A 27,845-nucleotide genomic window follows, 5' to 3' on the forward strand; every position below is an offset into this window, starting at 1 on the left:
AAATAATGATAGATCTCAATCTCCAATTAAATAAATATTGAAATATGAGACTAAAAAAATATGAGCTTTAAAAAAAAAAAAAAGCAAACCCAAACGAATCTTCTAAATCTGAGTTAATTTTTCAAACCAGCGATTCATGAAATCCCAAATCAAGACTCAATCAAGAAATTCAATTCCAAAACAAGCTAATATTAAAAGTTGAATTTTAAAAAAATATCAAAGTAAAAACTTAAAAATAAAAAAAATAGGGATCAAATCTAATAGGAAAAGAAATTGAAAGAAGATGAAATTGAAAAAAAATCAATTGTAAAAATTATCTCAAATTAAAAAAAATAGCAACTAAAAATAAAAAAAACCAATTATGACAAAGTAAAAAAATTGGAAGATGAAATTAAAAAAAATATAGTTTTAAAAATTATTTCAAATAAAATAAATAATAAAGAAACATGGACCATATCTGAAAAAAATAAATTAAAGGGCTACTTTGAAATTTTAAAATGATCAAGCACGAGAATTGAGGATAAGAGAGAAAAAAAGGGAAAAGAAAAAAAAAAAAAGATTATCAACATCAAACTAGAGATCCATTAATCATACATACTGTCTAGGAATAGAGGAACCGCTAAGACAATTCGAACATTGCCGTGAAAGCTTGTGTTTAGCAATATAGGAGGCTCTATAAACGTTGCCTAAATGGCACATAAATGATCTACGCGTCAACTTTTTTTAAAAAAATAATTTTTTTATTTATTAAATTACCAATTTACTGTTAAATCAATTGATTATAACTAAAAAACCATAATGAAAATACAAAAAAGCTTCTAGAAGTTAGTTAAAGAAATTTTGATTTTAAAATTAATTTAATCATTTTACTATGTTTTGAAAAATAAAAATGCAAAAACACAGTTAAATAATATTTTAAAAGTAATTTAGTAATTCTACTTTACTACACAAACTTGAATAGTAGATTCATATAAAAAGACTGTATTGTTTTTAATAGATAATTTTTTTTTAAGGATAAAATTATAATTTTATTGGTACAATCCAAGATAAAATAAATTGTATATTGGTCTATCTTTTAGGTTTTGTTTTTTAATGTATAGTTTACTTTTATAAAATTCAAAAGGCTTGTATATGACCCAGGCCTATGAACTGTTAAGCCACCTGCTAATTCACAAAGCATAACTATATGAGCATAAAGATTAATTGAATGCATTTTAGTGGATTATAAAGTAATTAAAAGGTTTTTTCATATTTGATAATAAAAGATAACCACCAACTTAAACTCAAAAATAAAAATAAAAAATTAGATATTGACTTTAAAACTTAAACTCAAAAATAAAATAAAAATATTTCATAGCTAAAACGTTAAAGAGAAGGTTACAAGTGCAGCAATTGATTGTTTTGAGGTTTCCTTGTTAAGTTTCATGATTAAAGAATCAAAACCGAGTGAGATTTGAGATTGAGCTGGGCCCTTTCTTTAACTCCGTTTCCTGTCTCAATACAAGTGAAGCCCAATCATGGTGAGTGGGTCAACTAGAACCTGCTTGCTTCTTCGGAGTTTTGGAGAGCCATTTGAATTGATGATAACTTTATTTTATTTTCCTTATAATCCCAAACTTCTGATTTCACCATCTCCCACTTCTCAGAGGACAAAGCAATTAATTGTTTGAGATTGTTCAAAAGTAAGAGGGTACTTTCACTGCTAATGTGAAGCACAACTGTGCCATTGGTGTGTCTGTCTTTGAGCATCTAGGCTGTTACTTGAAGCACATCATCATCATCATCATCCACCATGCCTGCTTTAGCAATCATTCCCCAAATTCGCACGCCCATTACTATAAAACCCAAAATCAAGCACAAACAGAAACAGAAACCTAAGAGTTTCTCACTTTCCACAACCCCAATAACACAAGCCAGTTTCTCTGACCCTTTTGTTCTTCAACTAGCTGAGACTCTTGAAGACTCCCTCTCTCCTTCTGTCTCTCTTCAAAGACTCAGAGATTCCTCCTCTGAGTCTCTCCTCTCTACTTCTTGGCCTTCTCGTAAAGATGAGCCCTTTAGGTTCACTGATACTTCATTTATTAGGCTTTCACAAATCATTCCAATCACTAAACCACCACAATTCGATTACTTACCGAGCATTAATGGGGATACCCTTTTGCCTAATATTGTTATTGCTGATGGGTTTGTGTTAAATTCTATGTCAAGGTTGTCAACTTTGCCTGATGGGGTTTATGTAGGTAGTTTGTTGAGCGATTCTAGTGATAGAATTGCCGAAAGGGTATTGGAGTTTGTAGGTGATTTTGAATGGGGTGATCTGTTTTGGTCCATTAATGGAATAGGAGCTCACGATATGACAGTGGTTTATGTTCCTGCTGGGGTTAAAGTGGAGAATCCCATCCATTTTAAGTATGTTTCAGTCGAGGGAGGAGAGAAGGGGTCTAAAAAGCTACCGGTTTCAAATCCGAGAGTTTTTGTGGTAGTAGAGGAGGGTGGAGAGGTTGGGATAATTGAGGAGTTTGTGAGTAAAGAAGGGAATGATGATAGGTATTATTGGGCGAATCCTGTTTTAGAAGTGGTGATTGGGAAAGGAGCAAAGGTTAGGCATTCTTATGTGCAGAGCCAGTCCTTGAATTCTGCTCATATCAAGTGGACTGCTGTCCGACAGGTGATTTCTTTTGGATTTTTTTCTTACGTATTTGTTGCTTTCTTGTTATTGTTTAGTAACTTGTTAAACATAGTATGTTTGATTTACTTAATTTGAAGGAGGACATAGAAATGAGCTTAATGCACGTGTTAATGGATCAATTGCTGTATAAAATGGTTCATGTTTCAACGCCATTGCACTTGCATATGCTGCTGAGTTAAAGAAAGGTTCGCATGGAACACCAATTAAAATAAGAATCTCACAAATCAAATAATCATGTAAATCTTGCAAGTAGAATTGTTATCAGCCATCTATTGTTTGATCACCGCTTTTGATGTTTTGAAACTTTTTTTTAATGGTTTGAGATACTAAATAATGCAAACTTTGACAGACTAAAGTGAAGTTTCATCTGGACCAAAAGGACATAGTTAAGGAAGTTGGCTTTAACTTTTTGTTTGTTTGGCTGAGTGTTTTCCGAATGCAATTCAAATGATGGTTTTCAATTTCAGACTTTAATTTGTTATAAACCATTCCTTTTTTTGTAATTTGTTTATTCTTCTGTAGGATAGGATTTAGAAAAATAGAATAAAGACTGTTTTAAGAGAACACCCCTGCTATCTTTTAATTTTATAGGAGACAAGGGATTATGGGAAGCAGGATTGCCTTCGAGGGAAAACTGGTTAACTAATGATGTCTCCTGAACAGATGTTTTTGTGATGGAATATGTATATTGTATAAGCATTTCATTCAACTAATTTTGACTTCACTGTGCAATTAATCTGGAGATAGTTTTGTGCTCGTACGAGGAAGCTGATAATTAGGGGTGTTCAAAAAAGTTGGCTCATCTGTAATGTTTGTATTATCTGACCCATCCCGTCAAAGTTGGATAATATTGGATATTATGGATGATAGTGGGGCAAAAAAACTAATAAACGGATATCACAAGTTGGGTGCGGGTTGGGATTTTTAAAACCTGCTCAACCTGACCCAACCCGTGTAACCTAATGTAAGTAACCCTAGTTTTAAGCATAAATAATATTCTTCCTTCTCTCTCTTAATTTTTCTCCTCTTTTGCCTTCACACTCATAACCGCCTCACATTCTCTTAATCTCTTTCCCTTCAATTCTCTCCTTCAAACTTCATGTACTTAATTACTTGTCAATTTTTTGTCTCTTACCCTTATAACCAATGCTTTTTTGCAACCCAATATCTTTTTTAGTATCGTCAAAGAATTATGGAATTAATATGCTAAACTCACATATATTTGTAATATCCACAAAAAATTTAGCCGGACCTGAGTTGGGTACAAAAAATATATAAAATGAGTCGGGTTTGTATTTTATAAAATATCAAAAGTTGAGTTGGATACAATTATGGTCGAAACCCAACCTACTATATCCATGAACACCCCTAATGATAATCTCTACAGAGCAACTTCCTTAAGAGAGTCTTTTCCAAAAAAAATTTATTTCTGCTAGCCCTTGTCTTCTAATAAGCACCTCCCCACCCATCCCCTCAACTCTAACCCACAAGAAATGACTTGAGTTCATGTTGAACATCTGTGATATGAGTGAGGGCAGTTCTTGGCCTTTTCCTTCATAAGGAAACCATCCATTCCTTTTGTGCTTTATTCTCGTGGTTTGAGATATGTTATCTCTTAAATATTTAAACTGATGGTTGCTTCTGCTCAAACATGTCATAAAATGATTCCAGCGATTATAATTTAGTTCACTTCTCATTGAGGCAGTTGCCGTGGGATTGAAAATGCTCTTTGCATCCTTTTAGTGTAATGCTTTGGGTGTTTTTAGGAGTACTGCTTTCATCCTTGATATTCAATAGGACTGGAGTGGTCTTTATCTTTGTTTTTCATTTTTTTTCTACGTTGTTAGTTCAGAGAATGTTCTGTTCACCAAATTGCTCTGGTACATTCTTTCTCTTGATAATCATACATCACATTCTTCTTAAATTACACTGCCACCCCCAAGAAAAAAAAAAAAGGAGAGAGAAAATGGTTTTTTTAAGCAGTATCTGTCCTAAGAGGTGTTTTAAAGACAGATAAATGGCAAATAGGAAACCTGCTTTTTCAAAAATGGGAATTCTTTTGACTAGTCTTGGGCCTGGGATTACTTTGGAGTTGCTGTTGGATGTTGCATCAGTTGAGAAATTGCTTAGGCACAAAAGGCTGATGAGGTTTCAGGGCCTTCGGTATCTATTTCTCTGGAGTGTTTCTGTTCACTTGATTAATTAGTTGATATTCTCACTTTTGGTGGTAGTAATCCTTGAACTGCATAAATTTTGGTGGTGCATATATTCGGTAGAGATTATTGTAGATGTTAACTGAAACTGAAGACCCTGCTTGTATGCATGAGTTGAATGACAAGGATGGATTTTTATCCCACATCTAATGCAGCTCATGGCCTGCAAACTCAGTCATATCTCATGTATGGATCCTGTTGTTGTATCTAGTGCAGAGTTGATGGGCTTAGTAAATCCAGTTTTCTAGATTCAAATTTGGATTCATATTGGCCTGTATATTATACATACATCAGTTATATGGGTAACCTAATCGTGTGCTACATGGCTTTGTTGTTTTGAAGACCAAATAAGATGGACCTGATAATCTAGAGCATCTTAATCTGCTGGATGGAGTTTGCTTTAAATGTGTTTAGGATTTCCTGAGAATGATGTGGGCCTTTGAATCTATGGTATATATATAAATATTGCTTGTTTTATGGGAACCCCTTGCTTTTTTGTTTATCAGTTTATGTGAAGCCAGTGAGGTTAAGGTTGGAAATAATATTGGGATAGATTTCCAAAATAGAGGACTTGTCTTGTGGAGTGGTTAAATTTATGATTGAGTTAAACATCTTGACTTTAGAAACTCACTTGATTAAAAGGAACGTGGAAAATAGCTGGTTATTTAAAGTGTATTTCTTCACATAATCCTAATTTTGCTTATAATGTTGCTAAATGTTAACAACAATTTTGAATAGGTTCTGTGCTTTTGTTTAACACGGTGCTTTTGGAGCGAGACATGGGAATGTCTTAAATCTTCCTCATGCTCACTCAAAACCTTGATTTTCAGATATAATTTTGACTGGATTGTTGGTACTTGCTATTCTTTTCTTGATTTTTAGGTTTTTTTTTTGTTTGCTTCCTTTTCGAGGGTTTTACTTGTGTGCTTCTCATGTTTGGTTTGTGCCATTTTTAGTTTTTTCTGACACGTTTATCATGAAGCTTATCTTTTGGGCAATTTCTCTTGGAAACATTTTTCTTCTGTTAAAATTTGCTCAAAACTAGAGATGGCAATGAGCTTTTTAAATTATAAATTAATCATGTTCTTGCTTGTAAATTACTTAAGCTCTTAGGATTTCAGTTTGTATTTTTTGCCGGACTTAATTTCTAAGTGCTCCTTTGGTTGTGGAAGTGGTTCTGAAGTTATTCAAAATAACTCATTAAGTCACTAGAGGATTCTGAACCTTGTGATAATGCCAGTACATATTTTGCCTCTGTTAATTCTCAGGTCTATTCAACAATCTTCAGGTTATGAATTTATCCAGCTACAATAAATTTGACTAAGTGGTTCATTTGCAGGAAGCAGCTAGTACCTATGAGCTTGTAGAGGTAAGCACCGGGGGGAAATTGAGTAGGCACAATCTCCATGTTCAACAATTGGGTCCAGATACAGCTACAGAGTTATCGACCTTCCACTTGTCTGTTGGTGATCAAACACAAGATTTGCATAGCAGGCTAATTTTGGACCATCCAAGAGGTCGTTCTCAGCAACTTCACAAGTGTATTGTTGCTCATTCACAAGGACAAGCTGTCTTTGACGGGAATGTAAAGGTCAACAGGTAATGCTGTTGTGTACCATTATTCGTGATTTTCATTGTCTTGGTGATAGTTTTTGCTTCTCTTGTTTGCCAATCCGTATCTTTCTGATGCATCATTACTATGCCTGTCCTGAAGTTTCGGATATCCTGAACTTGTATTAATTTGCATTGTAGGTACATGATCACTATGCCACTCAATTTCGGTCTAGGGTCAAATAATAGGATGCATTAACCATTATGACTATTTCACACGATTGCACCAAATGTTAATGCAATGTAAACTCAAATACAGTAATTTTATTGAATTTCTTTCACAAAATTGGTGCTGCAAGCTTGTCAAGCTCCTTGACATTTTCATTCAAAACAATTACGAGAACTTACAGAGATGTTGTTGTTTTGCAAATCAGTCTTACATGCTTCTTGAGAAGAAAAGATGAGGGTACAAACATTAAGTTTTACTCTCTTTCAACACTCCAACGGAATCCTCATTGCGTTTCATTGGGAAAGAATGGGAGTAGGGACTGCTATTTAGTAAATGCCATCTTACTCGTTGATAGAGCATAGTACAAAGCATCTTAATGGTTAATCCTGCTTGGTGTATGCCTTTCCTTAGACCTGTGTTTCTATTCTGCAGATATGCACAGCAGACAGATGCAGGACAATTAACAAGGAGCCTCCTCCTTGAACCACGTGCAACTGTGAATGTCAAACCCAATCTCCAAATTATTGCAGATGATGTCAAGTGCTCCCATGGAGCTGCAATCAGCGATCTGGAAGAAACCCAACTATTCTACTTTCAGGCACGCGGCATTGACTTAGAGACAGCTCGAAAGGCTCTTGTATTTTCTTTTGGAGCTGAGGTAATTGAGAGGCTGCCTAATTCTTTTATGCAGAAGCAAGTCGAGAGTCATGTCAAAGGATTACTGAGTTCCACTTTCAAGGGATCTTCACATTAAAGGGCTGTGGATGTTTAGAAAACTCGACTGTTTGACAAGAAAGTTATATTATTTTGCAGAGGCATAGTCACTATCAGTAAATTAACAATTAAATTTTTGGCCTGTATCAAGTAGCTTTTAGTGCTCCATTAGGTTTACATGCATGCCAACAATATGGGGTTGTACTTCTATAAATATTTAATCTTTTTTTCCTGTTTTTTTTGTCCTTACTATTATTGTGTGTTTGTTTTTATAGTTGAGGTTGAGTTTTGTGTACGAGGTTTATAAAAAAAAACTAGAAAAAACTAATTTTTATTGTTGAGTTTTATGTATAATTGAATTATAATCAACTTTAATTTCAATCATAATTACTGAAATAAACATACATGTCAAAAACTACCACCTGATAGATGAAGGGGTGATTTGAGAGTGTAGTAGTGGTATTTTCTTGTTTTTTATTTGAAAATTTATTAAAATAATATTTTTTAAAAATTATTTTTTATATTAGTATATTAAAATGATTCAAAAAATTTTAAAGAAACGGAGGCGAAAACTTTGATCGGTGGACCATCTTCTTTGACAAAATGTCCATGACTTTCAGGCCCGAACCTGGAAGATAACTATGGCCATCTAGCTCTGCTTGAACATAATTTAGTCCGCAAGACAATATACAATGTCTATCTCGCTGCAACATTGGAACATGAATTTGATATGGAAGACACCTAACATGATAATTGTAAACAGCAAGCTTACACACGTGCATAGATTAATGTTTTGACCACAAGAGTTCAATCGAAGAACCAATTTTGGTGTCTGAAATCTGAATCCAAGAAATATTCGTTGGGGCCAGCGGTTCTGATTTCCTCCAAAAATGGCACTAAAACAATATTCGATGATTTAGGACTTCGCTCGCCAAAATGCACGCACCCTCTTTCGCAATCCCACAACGTTCGGAGAGATTGCTTCTTCAGAGAGATTGCAAGATAGTTGCTCTCTATTTTAGCTCTTTAGCTGCGCGAGCAGCTGTATTCGTAGAAAGGAGATATGGTTGGAATATCCCCTGACATGTCAGGGACGGGAATAGTTCTCGAGCTCCCCTGTTACTGCACATCTGGTGGAGGCTACCCGCCTCTCAGGCGGATATAGAACCTCAATTTAACACAGTGAAAGCCAAAAACGAAGGGGAGAAAGTAAAGACTACTGGTATAGGGTTTCTCTCGTCTTCACTCCTCAGAATCCATCTAGATTTAGATAAGGTGTCCAAAATATCAAGAAAGTGCAGATACGTCTCTCCCCCCAACTGATAGATAGCACAGATATTTTCTTCAACCAGGGAGTGCTCGCCGTGTCTGAGTAATGGCTGCTAGTCTTTCCACAGCTCTAGATGTCCATTTTACAAAACAACAATCAGATACAAAGAGACCCATTTTCTTCTCATTTCTTGCAACTCTTCCACCTCAAAAACATCATCCTCTACAAAACCATCACAAAATCTCTCAGAATCACCCAACCCGAAAAACCCTTCTTCATCTGACCATCTCAAGCCTCTCTCCGCAACCACTCTCACCACCAAAGACCACCAAGCTCAACTTTTGTCCAAACCCAAGTCCACACGGGTCAATCCCACAAGACCAAAAAGATCTGTTCTTTCACTTCAAAGGCTGAAGAGGTCTCTTTACCCTTACAATCCTCAAATTAAAGAGTTGAAACTCTTTGCAAAGAAGCTAAATGATTGTGGATCTGGTGAGAATGAGTTTGTGTCTCTTCTCGAGACATTCCCATATCCACCAACTAAAGAAAATGCTCTCTTGATACTAAATAGTTTAAGAGCATGGCAAAAGACATCTTTTCTTCAATTGGGTCAAGACCCATAATTTATTTCCTATGCAACTCCATTCTACAATGTCATAATGAATATAGTGTTTAGATGTTATTTTTTGAAGTATTTTTAATTTAAATGATATTTTTATAAATTTTAATTTTAATTAAACAATTTAATTTATTATTAATTTAATAATTAATTAATTTATATTTGAAGATCAGATACATTGTTCAGCAACATTTCATAATCCTCTAAATATTAAAAAAGTTATTAGTTATTTGACTTAACTTTTCAACAACCGGTTCCTCAATGTAATTAATATTCTTTCATCAATAATGTTCTGATTTAACATTAAAGTATGAAGCATGTTTGTCATGCTTAAATCATATTTATTTTTACATAATAGTTATTAATCGTTTTCAAATCTTATTTCACCTTGATCAAGTATTTTTTTAATCAATACTATTTGAGAATAAATTAAATATTTATTCTAATTCACATAAAGTGATAAATACTTTTTTTATTACTCAAATATCTTTATATAATACATGTTATATCTAATGTCTACCCTTTCGTCGTTTCAATTGAGATAACATGTAAAAATAATTAAAGTATAACATTTTTTATATAATATAATTTAGTAATCTCAAGTTTAAGAATTATTTACATAACTGTCACATAAATTTTTCTATAAATATAAATGACCTTTTTATATAGAATTTCCATACGAGTTAATTCAATTCTCTTTTTTGTTTGGTTCAGTGCTCAGCAAAGGCTAGAAGAATCGATGACTTGGTTTAAAGTTTTTAATGTTGCGATTGATGGAGGGGTTAAGTTGGATGATAGGTTTTGTGGTTGCTTGCTCTCTGTTGCATCACTAAGTGATGAGAGTGAGGATGTGGCTCAGGTCCTAGCTTGTTTGCAGCAAGCTAATCCAAAGTTGGTTGCCCTTGTTAAATTGTTTGAAGACGAAGAGACTAGCATATAATGTTACGATTTAAGGTAATGATACTTGTTGAATTCGCAGCTGCACTACACTATTTGTAACCAACACAATTATAGAGTAATTAATTCATTTATAAAGTGATGGAATAAATTCTCAAAAAAAATTACTTTTAAGGCATTATTATAGTTAATTTGTAAGCAACACAATGGCTATTTAATACTGTAATTGCAGTTTTTTGGGGCAGTTGTGCTGATAAGCATGGCAATGCACAACCATTTCTTTGTAAAAGCAGAAATCATAAAATTGCACACAAGGTTATGAGAAGAAAACTCCCATTTCTTTTTAAACCGCAGTGGTGGAAGATCCACCTTCAAAATTACAGAGCTCACCTTTAACCAGGACGTTCTCTAGTTCAGTATACCCCTCACCATATTACAAACGTTCCCCCCCTTCTTTTTGCTCTTAAAAAAAAAAGAAATGAAAAAATGAAAAGAAAGAAAAATAAAGGCAACTATGAATGGAGTGAGCCTCCACCAATGCAAACATCTGTGCCTAAACAAAAAAGGAAAAAAGATTTTTCTTTTTCTTTTAATTCCTAGACCATTTGCTAACCCCCATCCATTGTTTTGCCTGATTGCTTTTTATCCTCAGGACATCTACCGAGCTATTGACAGACACCTAGCATTAGTATTTGCCCAAATCATTTGGGACTTTACCCCTGCTATACTGTATACCACCCCAAGTAAGGTTCTATGAGCCATCAAAAATGGGTCAGAATTGAAACTCTCTAAACTGCTCACAGAAAACTAGACCGGAGAATTGAAACTCCATCCCAAATAGTGTAGAAAGGTCATCGGCAGTTGAGACATCGCCCAATGTACGAAGACTTTTAAAGGTACTTTCCTGATGATTTCCAGATTCTTCCTTCGAGTGATATCACCATAACAGTAACATCATCATGGTACTTTCTGCGATCTCCTTGTGGGATGTCCAGTAATTCATGGAAATCCATCCCTGCAGACAATCCATGGAGGATGAAAATCAGCACTGCTCGAACAACTGGAAAGCTTAAACTAAGGTAAACATGAAGAATAGAATGCACCAGTCTTATTTGTGCAACATGAATAAACATTGTTCAAAATAAATCCCCAGAAATAGCATGCAGCTAATAACAAACTTGGATGGACAACCACACTCCCCCTTGAAGACCCAGGTTGCAGCACATCATTTACAAATCAAATATCTATCTCACAGGAGTCAGCTAGACTTCTAACAGCAATTAAGAAACCAATGATGGTCAAATATTGCTGTAATGCAACAATTTTATGTGGCAGAAAGTGACCTTTGGGCAGAAAAATAAGGTTTCCTGGGGCAGAACAGGAAACCAAGAAGAATGAAGGTTGGTCCCTAGACAAAAGTAAAGTCGATCTAATATCTGCATCACAAATTGCAGAATCACACAAGTGGGACAGCAGGAATAACCATGAAATATCACCTTCCACTTTATTATTATGGGGAAGTTTTTAATTGTGTATGGGACAGCAGGTACCCCACATTTTGCTACCTGGCTTTCTGGGAAATAGATCTTTTTCCCGTTTATATACAAGCAAAGGCGGATGTGAATATCAAGCAATTGATATAAACCAAAAAGATAACCAGGTTTACCAGCTTTCCTTGCTGCACGAAAAAGAAGCTCCTCTATCAGGTGCTGTGCAGGATCTCCATCTGGAAACTGCTCCATGAAACTCTCAACATGAGAAACCACTTCCTGATTGGTCAGATACTGATATAATCCATCAGATGAGAGAACTAAAAATTGATCTCTTGGACACAGTTGATGGTGACGAAGAGAAGGTGAACAGGATATATATGGTGCAGTACCAATATACTCATTTCGAAACATTTCCAGCAAGGCATCATTCAACTTGGGCTGTGCCAACATAAATTGTTGTGAGTCAATAAGTATTCAATAACACAAGATCCTCAACCGAGATAAAAATATCTACATTAAAAGTTTATTTCAAGTACCCTTTTAAGAAATCCTGCCCCAAACGCTCTGGTAACCATCAGACGACCTTTCACCCTGTCATTCACAATGCACTGGTTATCATCTGGGTGCTCATTCTTGATTCTAATAACTTCCTGCATAGGTTGAGCAAAGATGAGAACTTATCAGCCGCTTCATCTACCAACAACAAGGCCCACAAAACAATGAAGATCACAAAAGTTATAATTGCACTGCACATAAAAGACGAAAGATCTGTTTTTCTTCTTTTTTTTCTCCTTGGTGGTAGCAGAAATATGAATATTCATCGCTCATCACAGAAAGAATATATAAGTGGCAAATCTTCATGCTACCAGAAAAAAAATACAAAAATACCAAAAACATACTTTAATCCTTCCAGACCAAGACAGAGATAAATAATCTTTTGGTTCAAGCACCAGCAAAACCATAGCAAGGAAGTTCAAATGCTTAATTCTCTATGCTAAATAGCAAGGCTCTCAAACTTTCATATGATATTGAAGGCATCAACTATTGCCATACAAGCATGTAACTTGTTGATCAGCTTGAGCGTCTAAAGAAAATTACCTACACACCTCTGCACTTAACTTCTTGAAGCTTATGGTGACGAAAAGCAAGTGAAAGTCCCAGTACATATATGAATAGTCAAGTCAGTATTCTCATACTGATTCTAAGCACCAGCCATTGTTTAATGAAAAAATAAACTTATAGACTAATGAACAGAAAAACCCCGCCCACCATGGAATTCTTACCAATGTAAAGTGATCAACAAAAGCATTCAACTATTTCAAACAAAAAAGTAAATTAAATTTACCAGAATCGAAAACTTACTTCTTCAATGTGTGTGCTGTGATCAGTAGATAGCTGCAATGCAGTCAATCTCGTTTCAACTATTGCCTCCGTGCTCAGTTCATTTTCATTCACACTGGAACCAACTTCTTGTGGCTCATACTGTGCAACAATTGCCCTGCTATCACCCACATTCATCACATACACATCTTCATCCCTCATCAACACAGCCAACAAACATGAGCCCATCAATGCCAACTCTGGATTGGTATCCAACACCTTATCTGTCATATCCAAGTACGCTAATTCAGTCGCTTCTAATGCCCTCGACAATGCCCCCAAAACCAGCTCATGGTCAACCGGTCCAGCCTTCCACTTCCTCTTTAAAACCCTTTCCTCTACCTTACTACTCTCCACCTCCACCTCCACCTTCCCCTTCCCCTCCAATCCAAATTTCCACGGAAACAACTTCCTCTCCTTATGTTTCGACAACCCTTGTTTCAATTTTGACAACAATAACCACCTTCTGCTAACAGGTGACCCGGCATTACCAACACTAATTGCATCATCTACAGAAAAGGCAAACCTATCTGACCCCGAAAGATCAAGCCCATCTTCAATATCATCCTCCGCTAGAAATTCCCATAACCTCCTACTCCGGGTACTGGCTATCCCCTCCGTCTCCTCTGGTTGAAACGTAACCCTCTTCACTCTATCCTGATTGACCACATTAGATGCCATTCCACAAATTAAACCATCGCCATCCTTTTTAACACAAACTTCCTCTAAAGGATCTGTTTTTGACACCAAATTACTTTCACTTATCACAATTGAACCCTTCACGTCACTTGCACCACTCTTTTCCACTAATGGGTCAGTTTTACTTTCAATTCCCTCAGCGTGAATAGTCTCTTGAGGCTCCTCTCCAGCAACCTCCCAAAACAAACCTTGAAGTTCATTAAAAACAGCTCTATAAAGATTCCCCATCAAGAATTCTGGCGCATCAGGTCCATTAAACCCATCATAAACCCCAACAAACAACCACCCGTGTTCCTCGGATACAACCACATGCACCCTATCCTCCCCTGCCTTCCCTAATGCCCACTGCACACTGTCCCCTTCTTCTCTCCCCTCCCTCTCCTCTTCAATCCCTGAGTTTTCCCTCCGGTTTACAAAATTCAACACCGGAACAACCCACGGCCGATTCTTCTCAGATATATTCCGATAAATCGCCTTTTTAATCCTCGAAATACCCTTCCCCCTCCTCTTTTTGTTTTTTGCATAAATGCCACCAAGTGGAGCAGAAAAATGCACCCGCCCGCCACTCCCATCGGTTGCTCCAGCAGTATTCGGGTCAAGCGGACCGGACAGGGCGCCTCTCTCGATCGGACCCGACATAAAAAAACCCTCCCCTCCACGTGGCACTGGCTGCAACGGCAACGCACTAAACGACGCCGTGCTCTCAAAACCAGTCACATTATTCACAATACTGCCAGTGTTATTAACCCTTACACCTCCACTAGAAGAAGTAACAAAGCCGCCACTATTATTAGAAGAGTTAATAACATCAGTGGCATCGTCGTAGATATTGTCAAGTTGGAGGACAGTTCTAGGAGTGGAAGTATTGGCAGAAACGGAAGCGCCGGAAATGGACTTGAAACCGGTTTCGGGTACGGGCCGGGTCGGGGAGAAACGGAGAGAGTGAGAAGGAGAGAGAAAGCGATCGGAGGGAGTAGGGGAGAGAAAACGGTTGGAAGATCGGACGTAGCAGAATGAGTGACCTAGGGTTTCATCTAACGGCTCAGAAGCAGTGAAAATCAGGTCTTGTTGATTGTTGTTTGGCGGTTTGAAGCAAGGGAAGATTGTGGAGAGTCCACTTCCCATCACATTTGATAGTCTCCTCCCCCTCTCTTCCACTTTCTGTTTGGGAGCCCAGAAAATCAAAGAAAATGAATTTGTTTTTTTCTCTCTCTTTTTTTTCAAGTTTCAAAGAGAGAGAAAGTAACTAAGGGGTGGACAGAGAGGAGACTTATTTATTTGATTTGCTTTTTCTTTTCTTTGTACACACACGCGCGCGCGCATATATGCACACGGAGGGAGCGAGGGGTTTTTGAGGGAGTGAATTTGAATTTTGTTTTTTTGTTTTGGTGATCTGTTGGGTACAGTTGTTTTTTTTTTTTTGGTTGACGGTTACACCTGGCCTTTTTTAGCCAGGTGTGGGGCGTGGGCTCCAGGTAAGCGGCCAGAGGATAGTCTGTGGAGTCTTAGTTTGGGCACACCACGTGGCAAAGTGCCAGACTGGTTAGTTTTTGACGGAGTGATGAATGAAGGTGTGGGTTTTATACGGTAAGGAAAGGGGTTCAGTCAACGAAAATGAGTTAGCTGGGTCGGATTTGGATGGAGCGGGCTTGTCTCTTTTGGAGTGAGGGTGTTCTTGTCTTCTCCCGCTGTTTGCGGCTTGGCGCGACCGGGTACTTCTTGGTTTTTTGAGAAACGCCCAGGCCCAAATGGGCGAGTTTTTGTTTTGCATGACAATTTTACCCTTACAAATTATAGTAGAAATGATATAATTATAAATTTTATCAATATTTTACTGTAATGGTGACAAAATTATGATTATTTTTTTTTAAAAAAGTTTTTTTATATTTTTTTCTCCTTGTACTTGGTATTGTAATCATTTTATATTTTGCCTATTTATTATTAGTTTTTTTTTTCTTATCTTTGTTTTTTTCTTATATGTTTTCACTTTTTTTCTTTACATTTTTTTTTTTGGAAAAATATTATTTTTTACACTTTAAATATTTATCATTTTACACTTGACTTATTTATATCATTCCTTTTTGTTCTTATGTTTATTTTTTATTTTTTCTTTATATTTTTTTTAAAAAAATTATTATATAAAAACTAAAAAAATAGTATTTCACTGTAGTAATTGCAACATTGTTTCGTTCTTCTACTACATTAAAAAATTATCTTGAAATCTTACATGTTTTTATTTACTATATTTTATTATATTTAATCATTAACTTTTTTATTCACGATTATATTTTTTAACTCAGTGTTAAAAAAGGGTTCTTAACACCTACGTATTAAATTCTTTGCGCTAGAAAAAAAAAATTATTCAACCTGCAGCGAGATAAGTTTAATTAACATGTTAACACCTTGTTTTTTGCATTTATTGTCATAGATGGTTTTCGATGTATTTAACTATATACATGCATAGACTTTTTTTTATTTATAATTAGAATTTTTAAAAAGAAAAAAAAAACACATTTGAAAAGCTGGTATATTTTTTTTTCCAAAAACTTATCCAACTCGCAATGTAGCGCGGGTTAAATAACTAATGCATGGCGATTGATAGTTTGATTCCTCGTGTTATACTATGAGATTGAGTTTTTTTTCTCTATACAAAAAAAAAAAAAGTATTGGCGTTGTTAATATTTTTTCTACCATCAAGGAAAAAAAATTTATACATGTATTGAATAAAATAAATTAATAGTTATATGTTTCATTGAATGATAATAAATCTATTAAAAACAAAGTGTTTTTTTTTCATTTAAAATTAGTCACTGAAAGTTTTTATTGATTTAAATTAATAAAATTAAATTTTATTTTATCAAATTAAGCATTAACTCAACATCAAAACTTATTAATTGAGTTTTTAAGTTTAATAGTATAAGAGTATCTAGTTTTCCAATTTCCCCCCTCTATGGCCTTTGTCATGGGATTTTAAAGGGCAATCGGGATCAGTTAGAGGCCATGAGCTGGACTATCCTTATCCTTTGATTTCGAACAATGAATCCAAGCCATCCATCAAGATTAAGGATAGGCCTTTGTAGTGTTTCAGAGCTGATAAAGGGAATTGGCTAACATGATTGGTTGGGATCTGAGTTTTGGTTTTTTATAACTCTGCCTTCAGGGCTATAAAAGAGCCTTTGTTTTGTCTGGGTAATATTGCAAAATATAGAGTGTGAAAGGATATGTTTCTTATCTTGTTTTGTGTACAAGATGAGGGAGAAATAGGCCCTCTAAGGTGGTGACAGAACCAAACTCTTTTCGGGTTATTGTTTTGTTCAAAATTAATCAAAGCAACGTTGTTATAAATCAAAACAAACTGTTTTGATCAAAATGCGTATTGTTTTATTTAAACGAAATGACACCATTTAGATAACCCTATGTTAATTAGGTTTTAATCTGGGATTTGATTAAAATTCAATTTAGTCCATAATCTTTTAATTTTACACCTATAATTGCTTTTCAACTTTTAATTTCATGTCATTTTATCTCTACTAAATTCAATTACCAACCCCAAATTTCTGTGGTTTTTTTTTTTTTTTTATCATTGGTTTTTTATTAATGCAAATCGACTTCGGTAACAATATTTGATTCCAACTAAATTGGTGGCACTTATTCAAAGAACAAAAGACTACTAACAAAACTTGACTCTTTCTTCTACTTGCCTGTGTCGGACACCACCCACAATGAACTAATTCAACTCCATTAATCCTTAACAGCTACATGAACTTTGGATGTAGAGATCTTCGTGGCTTATAAGCTAGGATTGAATCAAGCAATAGGGTGAGATCGAAAGTTGAATTTGTCCTGGCATGGTCGATGATGATAAAACACGAATTCATCTTTTTCACTCTTCTTCGTCGTGATCTCTAAACCCCACGGAAAAAAAAAAAAAAAAAAAAAAAAAAAAAAGCAATCACCTTTTAAAGTAAGTTTTATTTTAAAAAAAAAAGATTTATTTAAAATAAATAAATAAATAAAGGCAACTAGCAAGATATAAAATTATTGAATATTATTGGGAAGGAAGAGAGAGCCTCGGAATAGGAGTCGTAAATAAAAAAGAAGAACTCTGCATGTGAAGGCGGGGAAATCTCTCTCTCTCTCTGCCCTCCGGGCGCAAGTCAAAGGGTTTGTTGGCTGATAAGAAATTTTGAAGCAAAACGACAAGGAGCATGTGAAACCACGCGCGCGCAGGTGCCATGTGGACTACAAAACATTCGGTTTATAATGCTAGGTAGCAATTAGCATGGAATGAATGGCACTAATGAAAGAAAAAGCAGTTTGATGCGTTGAAGCATGGAGAATGGGAACGTTGACTACGTAGATGCTCCATTACTCAAAGTACAAAATCACCACGTGGGTCAATGTTGTTGGACAAGACTACATAAAAGAAGGGTGGTGTATGTATGTTATCATCCTATTTAAAGATTCTGTTGTCTTAATAGTGCAATTATGCTGGTAATTATGGTTAATATGCATATCATATTTAAGGATTCTGTTGTTCTTAATAGTGCAATTATGGTTGCTAATTATGCATATCATATTTAAGGATTCTGTTGTTCTTAATAGTGCAATTATGGTTGATATGCACATCATGCATGTGCGTGATATTAGTTATATATGCTCATAATTTTCATATGATGCTAATCAATTACAGTCCGAACAACTTTAATCATTTAAGAGTTAGCTTGATTTTTTGATAGTAGTTATTTTTTAAAATATTTTTTATTTAAAAATATATTAAAATAATATTTATTTAGAATTATAATTTATATTTGGATCAAAATATTATGAATCTAATGAGTCACACACATTGAGAATAATTTCTTCTAAATTAAGCTGGGATAATTAATTAAGTGTGACTCGATTGAAAATAATTTAAAAAATTAAGTACTAAAATGTGTTTAATTCAGGGGTTGTAGTTCTAATCCTAGAATAATCAAGTAGAGACTTAATTGATTAAATTTATAAATTTATATATGGATATTATTTAAGAGGAAAATAGATATTTGGCTATTTATAGTATTTTCAGGATTCTTTATATTTTAAAACGATGCTTTTTTTTTTTTAAAACATTGTTTGTTAGATAAAAAAATTACATAAGCCACAAGATAAAGAGCTAACACTCTACGCACAACAATCATTCTCTCCTAAATAGGAATTTAGGAGATATCTCACTGATGGTTCGTGTAAATTACCACTGAAAGGTGAAGAATTGAATGACTTATAGTTTTGTGACAATACAACCTTTAAAAAATTATTCAAAGCCAAGGAAGATTAGGTATTCAGATAATAAATTACTAAACAATATTAGATACGTGTAATAAGATCCTAAAGACTTTCAAATAATTTTATTTTATGTATTTTTTTGAAAATTGTGTCACCTATCATTCACTATATTTATAATTTTTAATATTTACAAACAATTAAAGTACCCTAGTGTCGACGACTTATATATTTGAATATATTTAAGGATCTTGCAATGATTTTTTAATTAATAGTGCACACAATTTTTTTTAATGATAACTGTATATAAAATATCCAATTATGCTAATGATTGATATTTGAATATATTCGCGAATGTTGTAAATATACAGTAAAATATATATAATTCATGGAGATTTTTTCGTTTTTATTCATCACACTTTTTTTCAACAACGAATGACAAATCTATGAGGTGTTAACTTATTTGATTCTCCTATACATATTACAATGCCAATTTTAATTTGAAATTAAAAAATTTCTCATGAATTTATAAATTCATTTATAGATAATTTATATAATAAGGTTATTGGAGAGAAATTTATTTTTCATTTAAAAAATGAATTTTAGAAGCGCCTGCAAAGTTAAAAAAATAATAAAAAATAAAAAATAAAAACAACTAAAAGAATTTGGGTTGGTTATTCATATAAAGAGTGCACCAAGTTAATATATTATTTTAATTAATGACAATATATTTGTTCTGAAGTTGAATCGCTTAATATGTGATGTTAACATAATATGGGGGGCAATGTTTTATGTAATAGAATAGGATAAATGATATGATATATTTGATGAGTTAATTAGGGTGAATCTATATGTTTATTTTTTTTTGATAATTTTTTTTTTTGGATTTATCCAATTTATAGAGCCATGTTGAAACAATTTTTATATAATTTAATTTAAATTTTATATTAAATAAAAATTTTACAAGCTTTAACTATTGTAATAAATTTAATAACAATACTGATAAATTTTTGATAATTTAAATGTTATTTTTTCATATTTAATTTTTTTTGTTGAAACGGCATTTGGGCAATGACCTGGTTAATATTAAACAAAATGATTTATTTTGCAGACAAGAGAGAGACCGAAGATTAAAAGAGAAAAGGAAAAGGAAAAGGATGATAAATAATTCACACAAAAAATATTCCACGCGCTTTACGCGGTTCACTGTTTTGTGCGTTTGCTCGTGGGATATGTCTTCGAGTACAGAGAAAGCAAAATAGGAGTGGAATTAAGGGGGGAAAATATAAATTTGTCAAAAAACAAAAGAAAAAATGAAAAGAGTTTTGAGGCGAGGGATTTGATTTTGATAAAGAAAGAAAACACCGGAGGGTAGTGTTAGTGGTGCCGGAGTGGGGTCCATGGTGAATCAGTTGGTCAACGACCTTAGACAAATGCTGATATGTGGGGTCCACTTTAGTGACTGGACCTTTGAAATGATGTCATCTCTGTCGGACTTCTTTAGTTTTTCATTTACACATCTCAAGTCATCTTACTACACCTACTCCAATAATATTTTACTGTAACCCGCAAATAAGATTTTAAGTTATTTTATAATACAAAGAAACGCATCAGCATAATAAATATTTTATTTATATTATCTTTTTTATTTTATTTTAAAGATTAATTATGTTATCAATAACCAACACATATAATAAGAATACAGCTTATTCATATAAAATATAATAGGAGAGAATTTAAAGATAAATTACAACAATATGCTTGAAGTATTATAAGATTTTTAAAAATATTAAGTACATTTAAAAAAAAAACGTAATGAAATGTAAAAAATAAAAGGCAGGGCCCGCGCGACATGTTTATTATTTTTTCAGCCCAGTCTGACATCTTAAATTAAAAGTTAAGCTCGTTTTTTCTGGTTAAAAAGATCGTTAATGTGTTCATATTATATTTTAAATTTGAACTTGTTAATGCGCGTCTCGTGATGGTGGTGGAGACTCCAGAGGTTCTCCATTTTTGTTTGCGTCGTTGCTTCTACATTTAAAATAACCACAGCAAATAACATGTTTAGTTATAATAAAAATACAATTTAATTTTAATGAGCTTCATAACAATTCACGTTTTGAACGTTAATTTTGCACAGCGATTCCTAGTTGCTTTTTACAATTCTCAATTTATATTAACAATGCAAGTGAATTGCATTGTTACTTGAACAGTGAATAGTACAATTCACTTGTACTATTTTTGGGAGTAGGTTTTTTTTTTAATATGTTTATTTTTTGTATATATTTTTTTAAAAAAATTAGTTTAGAGTGAATTAAATTTACTCGCATTATCATGTAAACAATATTTTTTTTTTCCTGAAAAACTAGTATAGAGTGAATTAAATTCACTCACACTGTAATATCAAATCAATTTTATTCCTGATAATATTTTATCTAATTTTATTGCACGCTAAAAAATTATAGAAATGTAGTTCTTGTCGGATGAATTTTGTACGTAATGGAATTGTAGATGGTTTAATAGAATAATAAAAAAAATATTTCATATAAAGTATTATTTTTTTCATGAAATAATAGCAATAGTTAAATCTACAATATTTAAATTAAAAACCATCAATATTAATATATATATATATTAAAATTATTTTATAATTTTAATTTTAAAAGCATTCTTAACCAAACACATTAAACTACTTTTTATTCAACTTCAATTTCAATCATAGTTTTAACCAAACATCTATTTTTTCAAACCAACCTTAATTAAAAGTATTTTTTATAAAATAATTTTTTTCAAATCATAATCACAACAGTCACTGAAATACAAAACACACTTTTTACAAGGTGTCGAAACTACAAAAAAAAAAAAAAAAAAAAAAAAGGTTGAATGGTAATTAAAAATGATAACGACAGGCTTCATCGGGGCTTTGTTTTGGAGACTTTCTTGGAGCTTTGACTGCCAAGATATCTCCGATAATTCTAGAATAAGATGCAACCTGAACAAATAAAGAATAATTTTTATGATGAAACTATCTAAGATTAGGTAATATCCATGAATTGTATCTTCATCTCTCGACTTTTTCTCAATAAAACAGTGTTTCTCAAGGTTTTTATGATTGCATATCTCTGAAAAAATCACAATTGCTTTTTCAGGCTTGCATATCTACAACAATATCTAGAACACTTCTTTCTTAAAATATGTATTTAAACGCATATACAAGCCAATTTACTTTCCGTAACACTTGTCTCATTTTACAATTATTTGACTACATCTCCATGTCAATGAGTAATTAACAAAAAAAAATTATATCAAACAAGTCACAACTAATACTTTATTGCTCATCTAAAAAGATAAACATTCTAAAAAAAAACATTAATAATATTTCTAATATTCAGAAATTAACCTATCTTCAATAGCCCTCTCTCAACCAAATAAAAATATTTTAAGTTTTTGAAATTATTATTGTTGTTGTTGATGATGATAAAATATACATAATCTTGTTGTATAATGAGAGGACCGCTGCTATTTGCCTATCTTAAATGGCTCTCTCTTTATTGGATAAAAAACAATTAAAGTTTTTGAAATTAATATTTTATTATTGTTGTTGTTGTTGTTGTTGTTGTTGTTGTTGTTGTTATAAATAGGATATTCATAATATTATATAACGAGAGTACCGTTGCTATTTGCCATGGATGGGAATTCACTGAAATAGGTCATAAAAATACAATTTAGAACTTGAAGGCATGTTCACGATTCATATTCCTTTTGGAAAGACAGAAACTCTTAACGTAAATATTGAACTAGCAGACATCATTATCAACTACGACCTTTTTAACTGGTCTAACACTTGACATGTTAGGGGGGAAAATTAAAGGGTATAGAAATCCACACATGAAGGCATGGAAGTTTATTTCAAAATTATCAATAGATTATAGAACAACACTGCTGACATCATAATTTTCATCTTTTTCAAGAAAAGGATAAAGATTTTACTTTTTTATTCCGTAATTAATAGATATTATCTTGAAATTGAAGTGTTCATGTAACTTAACTTTGAGATGTTCCCAGTAGTTAGATTTGAACCATCCATTAAATTTTCTTTCTTTTAAGCACTTAACCTTGTGATTGGATATGCTAGATTAATTATCTGCTATAAACTCCATTTGATGTATAAGAAGATTCGATTAAAAAATAATTTTAATCAAGCTTTCTTTCGTTAATTTAATATTTGTTAATTTAATATGGATATAATTATCTAGTAGGTAGTTCAATAATAAAAGTTTTGGATTAAGGGGTTTGTTTTTCTTATAATCTTAAGTTCGAATTCTAGTGTTACTAATATGATGATCATTAGAGGTTTACACGATCGTTAATTTTGAAACTTGTAGAATTAATTAAAATACACACAAACTATTCAAACATACATGTTAATATAAAAAATATAGCTGATATAATATTATAGAATTTACCCATGCACATCCATGGACGGAAGATTCATCACAAGAAATGTTTTTTTTTTCCTTTCTTTCTAAACCCTCTTGCTTATCTGATGGCCGCCAGCATCCATTAAATCATATAATATTCGACATGTAAGATTTTATATTTTAGTGTCACCACCATATATAATATTCATAAAATATCGTATACTCTATATTGATTTTTATTTTCAAATCCGAGTAGCGATCCGTTATCAAACTGTAAAAGTTGGAAGTAAGGTGAACAAGTGTCTGAATTTGCAAAAAAAAAAAGAAAAAAAAGAGAAAAAGCTGAATGATTCCTCAAGGTATAATTTTATATTTGATACATGCACATTACGTGCACAGTTGGTGGGAAGGCACCACCTGGTGTAATTATTTTATTTTCTTCCTTATTTGGGTTTTCTTTTGGCTTTATCTAAAGAAGACACCCGTCAACCATGCTAAGGTAATTATTATAATTTTGATAGGTCAAATATACAAATACAAAAAAAAAATAAAAAAAATCAGACACGTACGTCCTAGATAGGACAAATAGACAAACCAAACCATGCGACTATGATGTTAATATAATCGATCTACCATAGCATTTCCATGAAAGATCAATAGTAGTAAAAGGCAATCGCATGCAAGTCAACCGACGACGTTACATGTGATTAAGGTGTTTATTGACTCCAAATTCTATTTAAGTAGTAACGTCCACATGCATTGAAAGGAAGCTAATTAATCATGGAGATTTTTTTTTTATTAATATGATTGTTCGAGTCAATTTGTGTGTGTATGACTAATCCAACGGGCCCTGAAATTAATAACTATATAAGCCTCTAATAATCTTAAAATATATAAGACTCGAACTAGTGATTTTTACGAAACAAACTTAAAACCTGACTAATTTAGTTGTATCTTTTATAATTAATCATCAAAGTTTATATTTATTGGTTCTAGTAGAGAGGAATTTCGAGTCGAAGAACAAACAAAAAAAAAATTACATGCAACCTGGCATTTTTTTTCATTTGCTACCATATTTGGAATTTGAGACTCATAAAAAGCTTATTTTTTTCAAGTTTAGCCTAAGAAGTGAATACATTTTCATATCAATAATCCTTATTTTATAGGGATGATAATGGGTGCTGTGGGTTAGATATCTTGGTATACATAACTTATTATTTATTAATTATGAAATTTAGATATTTCAAATTTCAAATTCTATATATCCATCAAGTTTCAGGTATCTATTATTTACTATTATTTATTAATCAATAATACACACACATTGAGGTATGTATATTAAATGATAAATATTATTCATATACATGTATTTTATGTTAATATTAAGATATGCATATATCATATTATATTAAAACAAATTTAAATATTATACAAATTTATTTATATAATATAAATATATATTTTAAGTTAGATTGGAGCGAATTTTCAAGACAGGTTTGATAATATTCAAACTTTACTTATTATTTATTAAGTAAAAAATATACTCATCCGCTGGGTAGGGTCAATATCCCTCGTTTTCAAATTAAATTTTCATCGGGACCATATAAAAGCAATTGTCATAAATACATTGGTTAGGGATATCGGTATGTAAGATCCGATTTTGAAGAGAAAGTATACTTAGCAATGTTATTTTAAGCAACAGTACATGAGAACATATACAATTGTGCTTACAAATTTAAGGGCCATATTAATAATGTTTTAGAGGGTAGGTGAGCATGGGGTCTCGTGCAAATTGACGAGAGAATAGAAAATGTCGTCGTTTCGAGCCACATGGTTGACTTCGCTCGTTGTTACGTGCCGTCAAGGATTGGCAGCGCAACTACCGCTAATTAAGCTCTAATCTAGCTATTTAAACCGCCTTTTTTTTCTCAAAAGAAAAAGAAAAAGAAAAAGAAAATTAAATCACAGTATTATCCATAGGTATGGAATCATATTTCACTGTATATATACGCGGCACATTACTAAAATAATAATAAAAAGACAGGGTTAAATCTAATACATAAATAAGTATCATCCCTCATGGTTCAGTTAAAGAAATGCATCATATGAACTAATTAAAAGCAACCAATGACAGTTATATAATATCTTTCCTAGTATATAATTAATTCATGGTTAGGTACTATTTAATTTAATATTATAAGACAAATATTTATATTTGCGCGCATACAATTACAAATAAAATATTTGAGAATACGACAATAGTTGTTTTGTTTTTAATATATTTTTATTTGAAAATATATTAAAATAATATTTTTTAATTTTAAAAAATTATTTTTAATATCAACACATTAAAATAATTATAAAAATATAATTTTAAATAATTAAAAAAATTAAATTAAAAAAAAACATTTTTAAAACACTTTCTCAAAAGGGCCCTACATTGAATACTTGGAAAACAAAATTAATTGCATTGACGTTAGTTTGGGATGAGAGACGGAATTATATATACAGGGGAATGGTTGTAAAAGTTAAAGTCTCAGTTGACTAGGTTTTGATTCAGGATGCATGCATGCATCCATGGATATCTGAGAAGGACATGTGATTTTTCTCAAGCTTGTAAATTTTGTTTGGGTTGATGTTTTTATATATATATATATATATATATATTTAGAATAGTATGTTTTGGTTTTGAAGTGTTCCGTATATCGTTAAAATATTAATTTAGCAAATATAATTTTAATTCAATTCAAATTTAAAAATAAACTAATTTGAAATTTTACTATTCAAATTTTAAATACAAGAAAAAAAAGTAAAAATTGAGCTGATATGATCTGATCAACTCGACAAGTCCAAATATAATATGTAAGACTGATAAAAATATAGTTTAACTAAAAAAATTCAAAATTAATTTTTTTTTTAAAAAAAAATTAAGATCACGATATATTAACTCGACTAGGATTAATATTAGTTAACCTTCTAAATTTGTGATCCAAATCATAAGACCATGATAAAGCTAAATAAAACAAATTATGAAACTCAATTCTCAATAAATCGATTGTTGAATGAAGAAGTTGAAAAAAAATTCAATCTAAAAAAAAGATACAATAAAATGATATTTCTAAACAATATTATAAATTTGAACAAAATCATGTCATTAGTATCCTCGTAAGAACTTTTTAAAATCTGATTGCTCTAAGATTTTAATATGAGATATAAAAATAAATCAGGAGATTCTTCGTGAAATTTCAGTCTGATCCAACAATTGAATTAAGAGATAAGATTAGCACTGTAAAATTAGATAATATTGAAAAAAAAAAACAAATCAAAACAATATTTGGTTGGAATGGAACTGCAACATTCGGACTAGAATCTGGACGGAATTTTTGAAATAAATTAAGATTTAAAGTGTAATAAAATCTATTTTAATTTTTAAACTGAAACAAGATATACCAATTATTTCAAACATAACAGAATTGACATCAAGATTTTTCTTCTCCCAATTTGGTTAAAGGCTTTAAGTCTACCGGCCACTTTCATAACGTCTTTTTTTTTTTGGTCGTCTACTTATGTTCCTTTTCCTCCTTTCAATTGATTGCGTATACGTGCGAGACAAGCATATCGGTGCGCTCACACATAAACATATTTACATAGCAACATAGTTAAGGAAAAAAAGAAAAGAAGCTTTGACCTAATTTTGAAGTTTGAATTTTAAAAGAGAAGGTGGTGGAAGAGCCTTGGTTGAAAAGGATTCATGATGATTTAGGACGTGTTAATAGATAAATGCATGAGAAGGACTTATAAGCCTTTTCTTGTCCACCTCAAAAATATAATCTCTAATTGCTTGTCGCATTTGTGACAATTTTTCATTTCATTATTTTTTTTATTTCAAAAGTATTTTTTTTAAAAAAAATTATTATTTTTTTATTTTTTTACTTTAAATTAATATTTTTTGATATTTTTAGATTATTTTAATACGCTGATATCAAAAATAATTTTTTAAAAAATTTAAAAAATATTATTTTAATATATTTTTGAGTAAAAAACATTTTTGAAAATTAACCACAACCACAACTCCTAAAAACAGTCTCTAATACCTTGATGGAAAGGAAATACAAATATCTAAATTAATGTAAAGTTTTTTATTTTTTTATTTGAAAATACATGAAAATAATATATATATATATATATATATATATATATATATATATATATATATATAGAGAGAGAGAGAGAGAGAGAGAGAGAGAGAGAGAGAGAGAGGTACATGAATTCAAACTTTAATTCAAACTTTGGTTTGTGATTTTGTCAACCCAAAAGAATAGACTTGCCAATCACATTGTATTGCTGGATTTTGAATTTGCTATACCTCTTTATACTATCGTTTTAGGTGCAAGAGAGGTTGCCTGCT

General features: G+C 32.2%; 2 protein-coding genes and 1 non-coding gene across 3 annotated transcripts; 2 read left to right on the forward strand and 1 right to left on the reverse strand.

Annotated features, from left to right (window-relative positions):
- Positions 1-1,568: 1,568 nt before the first annotated feature.
- Positions 1,569-7,628, forward strand: LOC118039287 (protein ABCI7, chloroplastic). Its single transcript, XM_035045958.2, has 3 exons — positions 1,569-2,668; positions 6,242-6,501; positions 7,115-7,628. Exons 1-3 carry the CDS (start codon positions 1,793-1,795, stop codon positions 7,434-7,436), a joined length of 1,458 nt encoding a protein of 485 aa, XP_034901849.1. The 5' UTR covers positions 1,569-1,792; the 3' UTR covers positions 7,437-7,628.
- Positions 7,629-8,440: 812 nt separating this feature from the next.
- Positions 8,441-8,575, forward strand: LOC118039319 (U6atac minor spliceosomal RNA). Its single transcript, XR_004685906.1, has one exon. It is a non-coding gene; the product is annotated as a U6atac minor spliceosomal RNA (small nuclear RNA).
- A 1,923-nt stretch (positions 8,576-10,498) lies between these two features.
- On the reverse strand, positions 10,499-15,056 carry LOC118039288 (protein phosphatase 2C 29). The gene is made up of 4 exons (XM_035045959.2): positions 13,038-15,056; positions 12,212-12,325; positions 11,849-12,113; positions 10,499-11,197 (listed from the first exon to the last, which is right to left on the reverse strand). Exons 1-4 carry the CDS (start codon positions 14,877-14,879, stop codon positions 11,073-11,075), a joined length of 2,346 nt encoding a protein of 781 aa, XP_034901850.1. The 5' UTR covers positions 14,880-15,056; the 3' UTR covers positions 10,499-11,072.
- Positions 15,057-27,845: the final 12,789 nt, after the last annotated feature.

This window comes from Populus alba, chromosome 1 (assembly GCF_005239225.2).
Source record: "Populus alba chromosome 1, ASM523922v2, whole genome shotgun sequence".
Classification (NCBI taxonomy): domain Eukaryota; kingdom Viridiplantae; phylum Streptophyta; class Magnoliopsida; order Malpighiales; family Salicaceae; genus Populus; species Populus alba.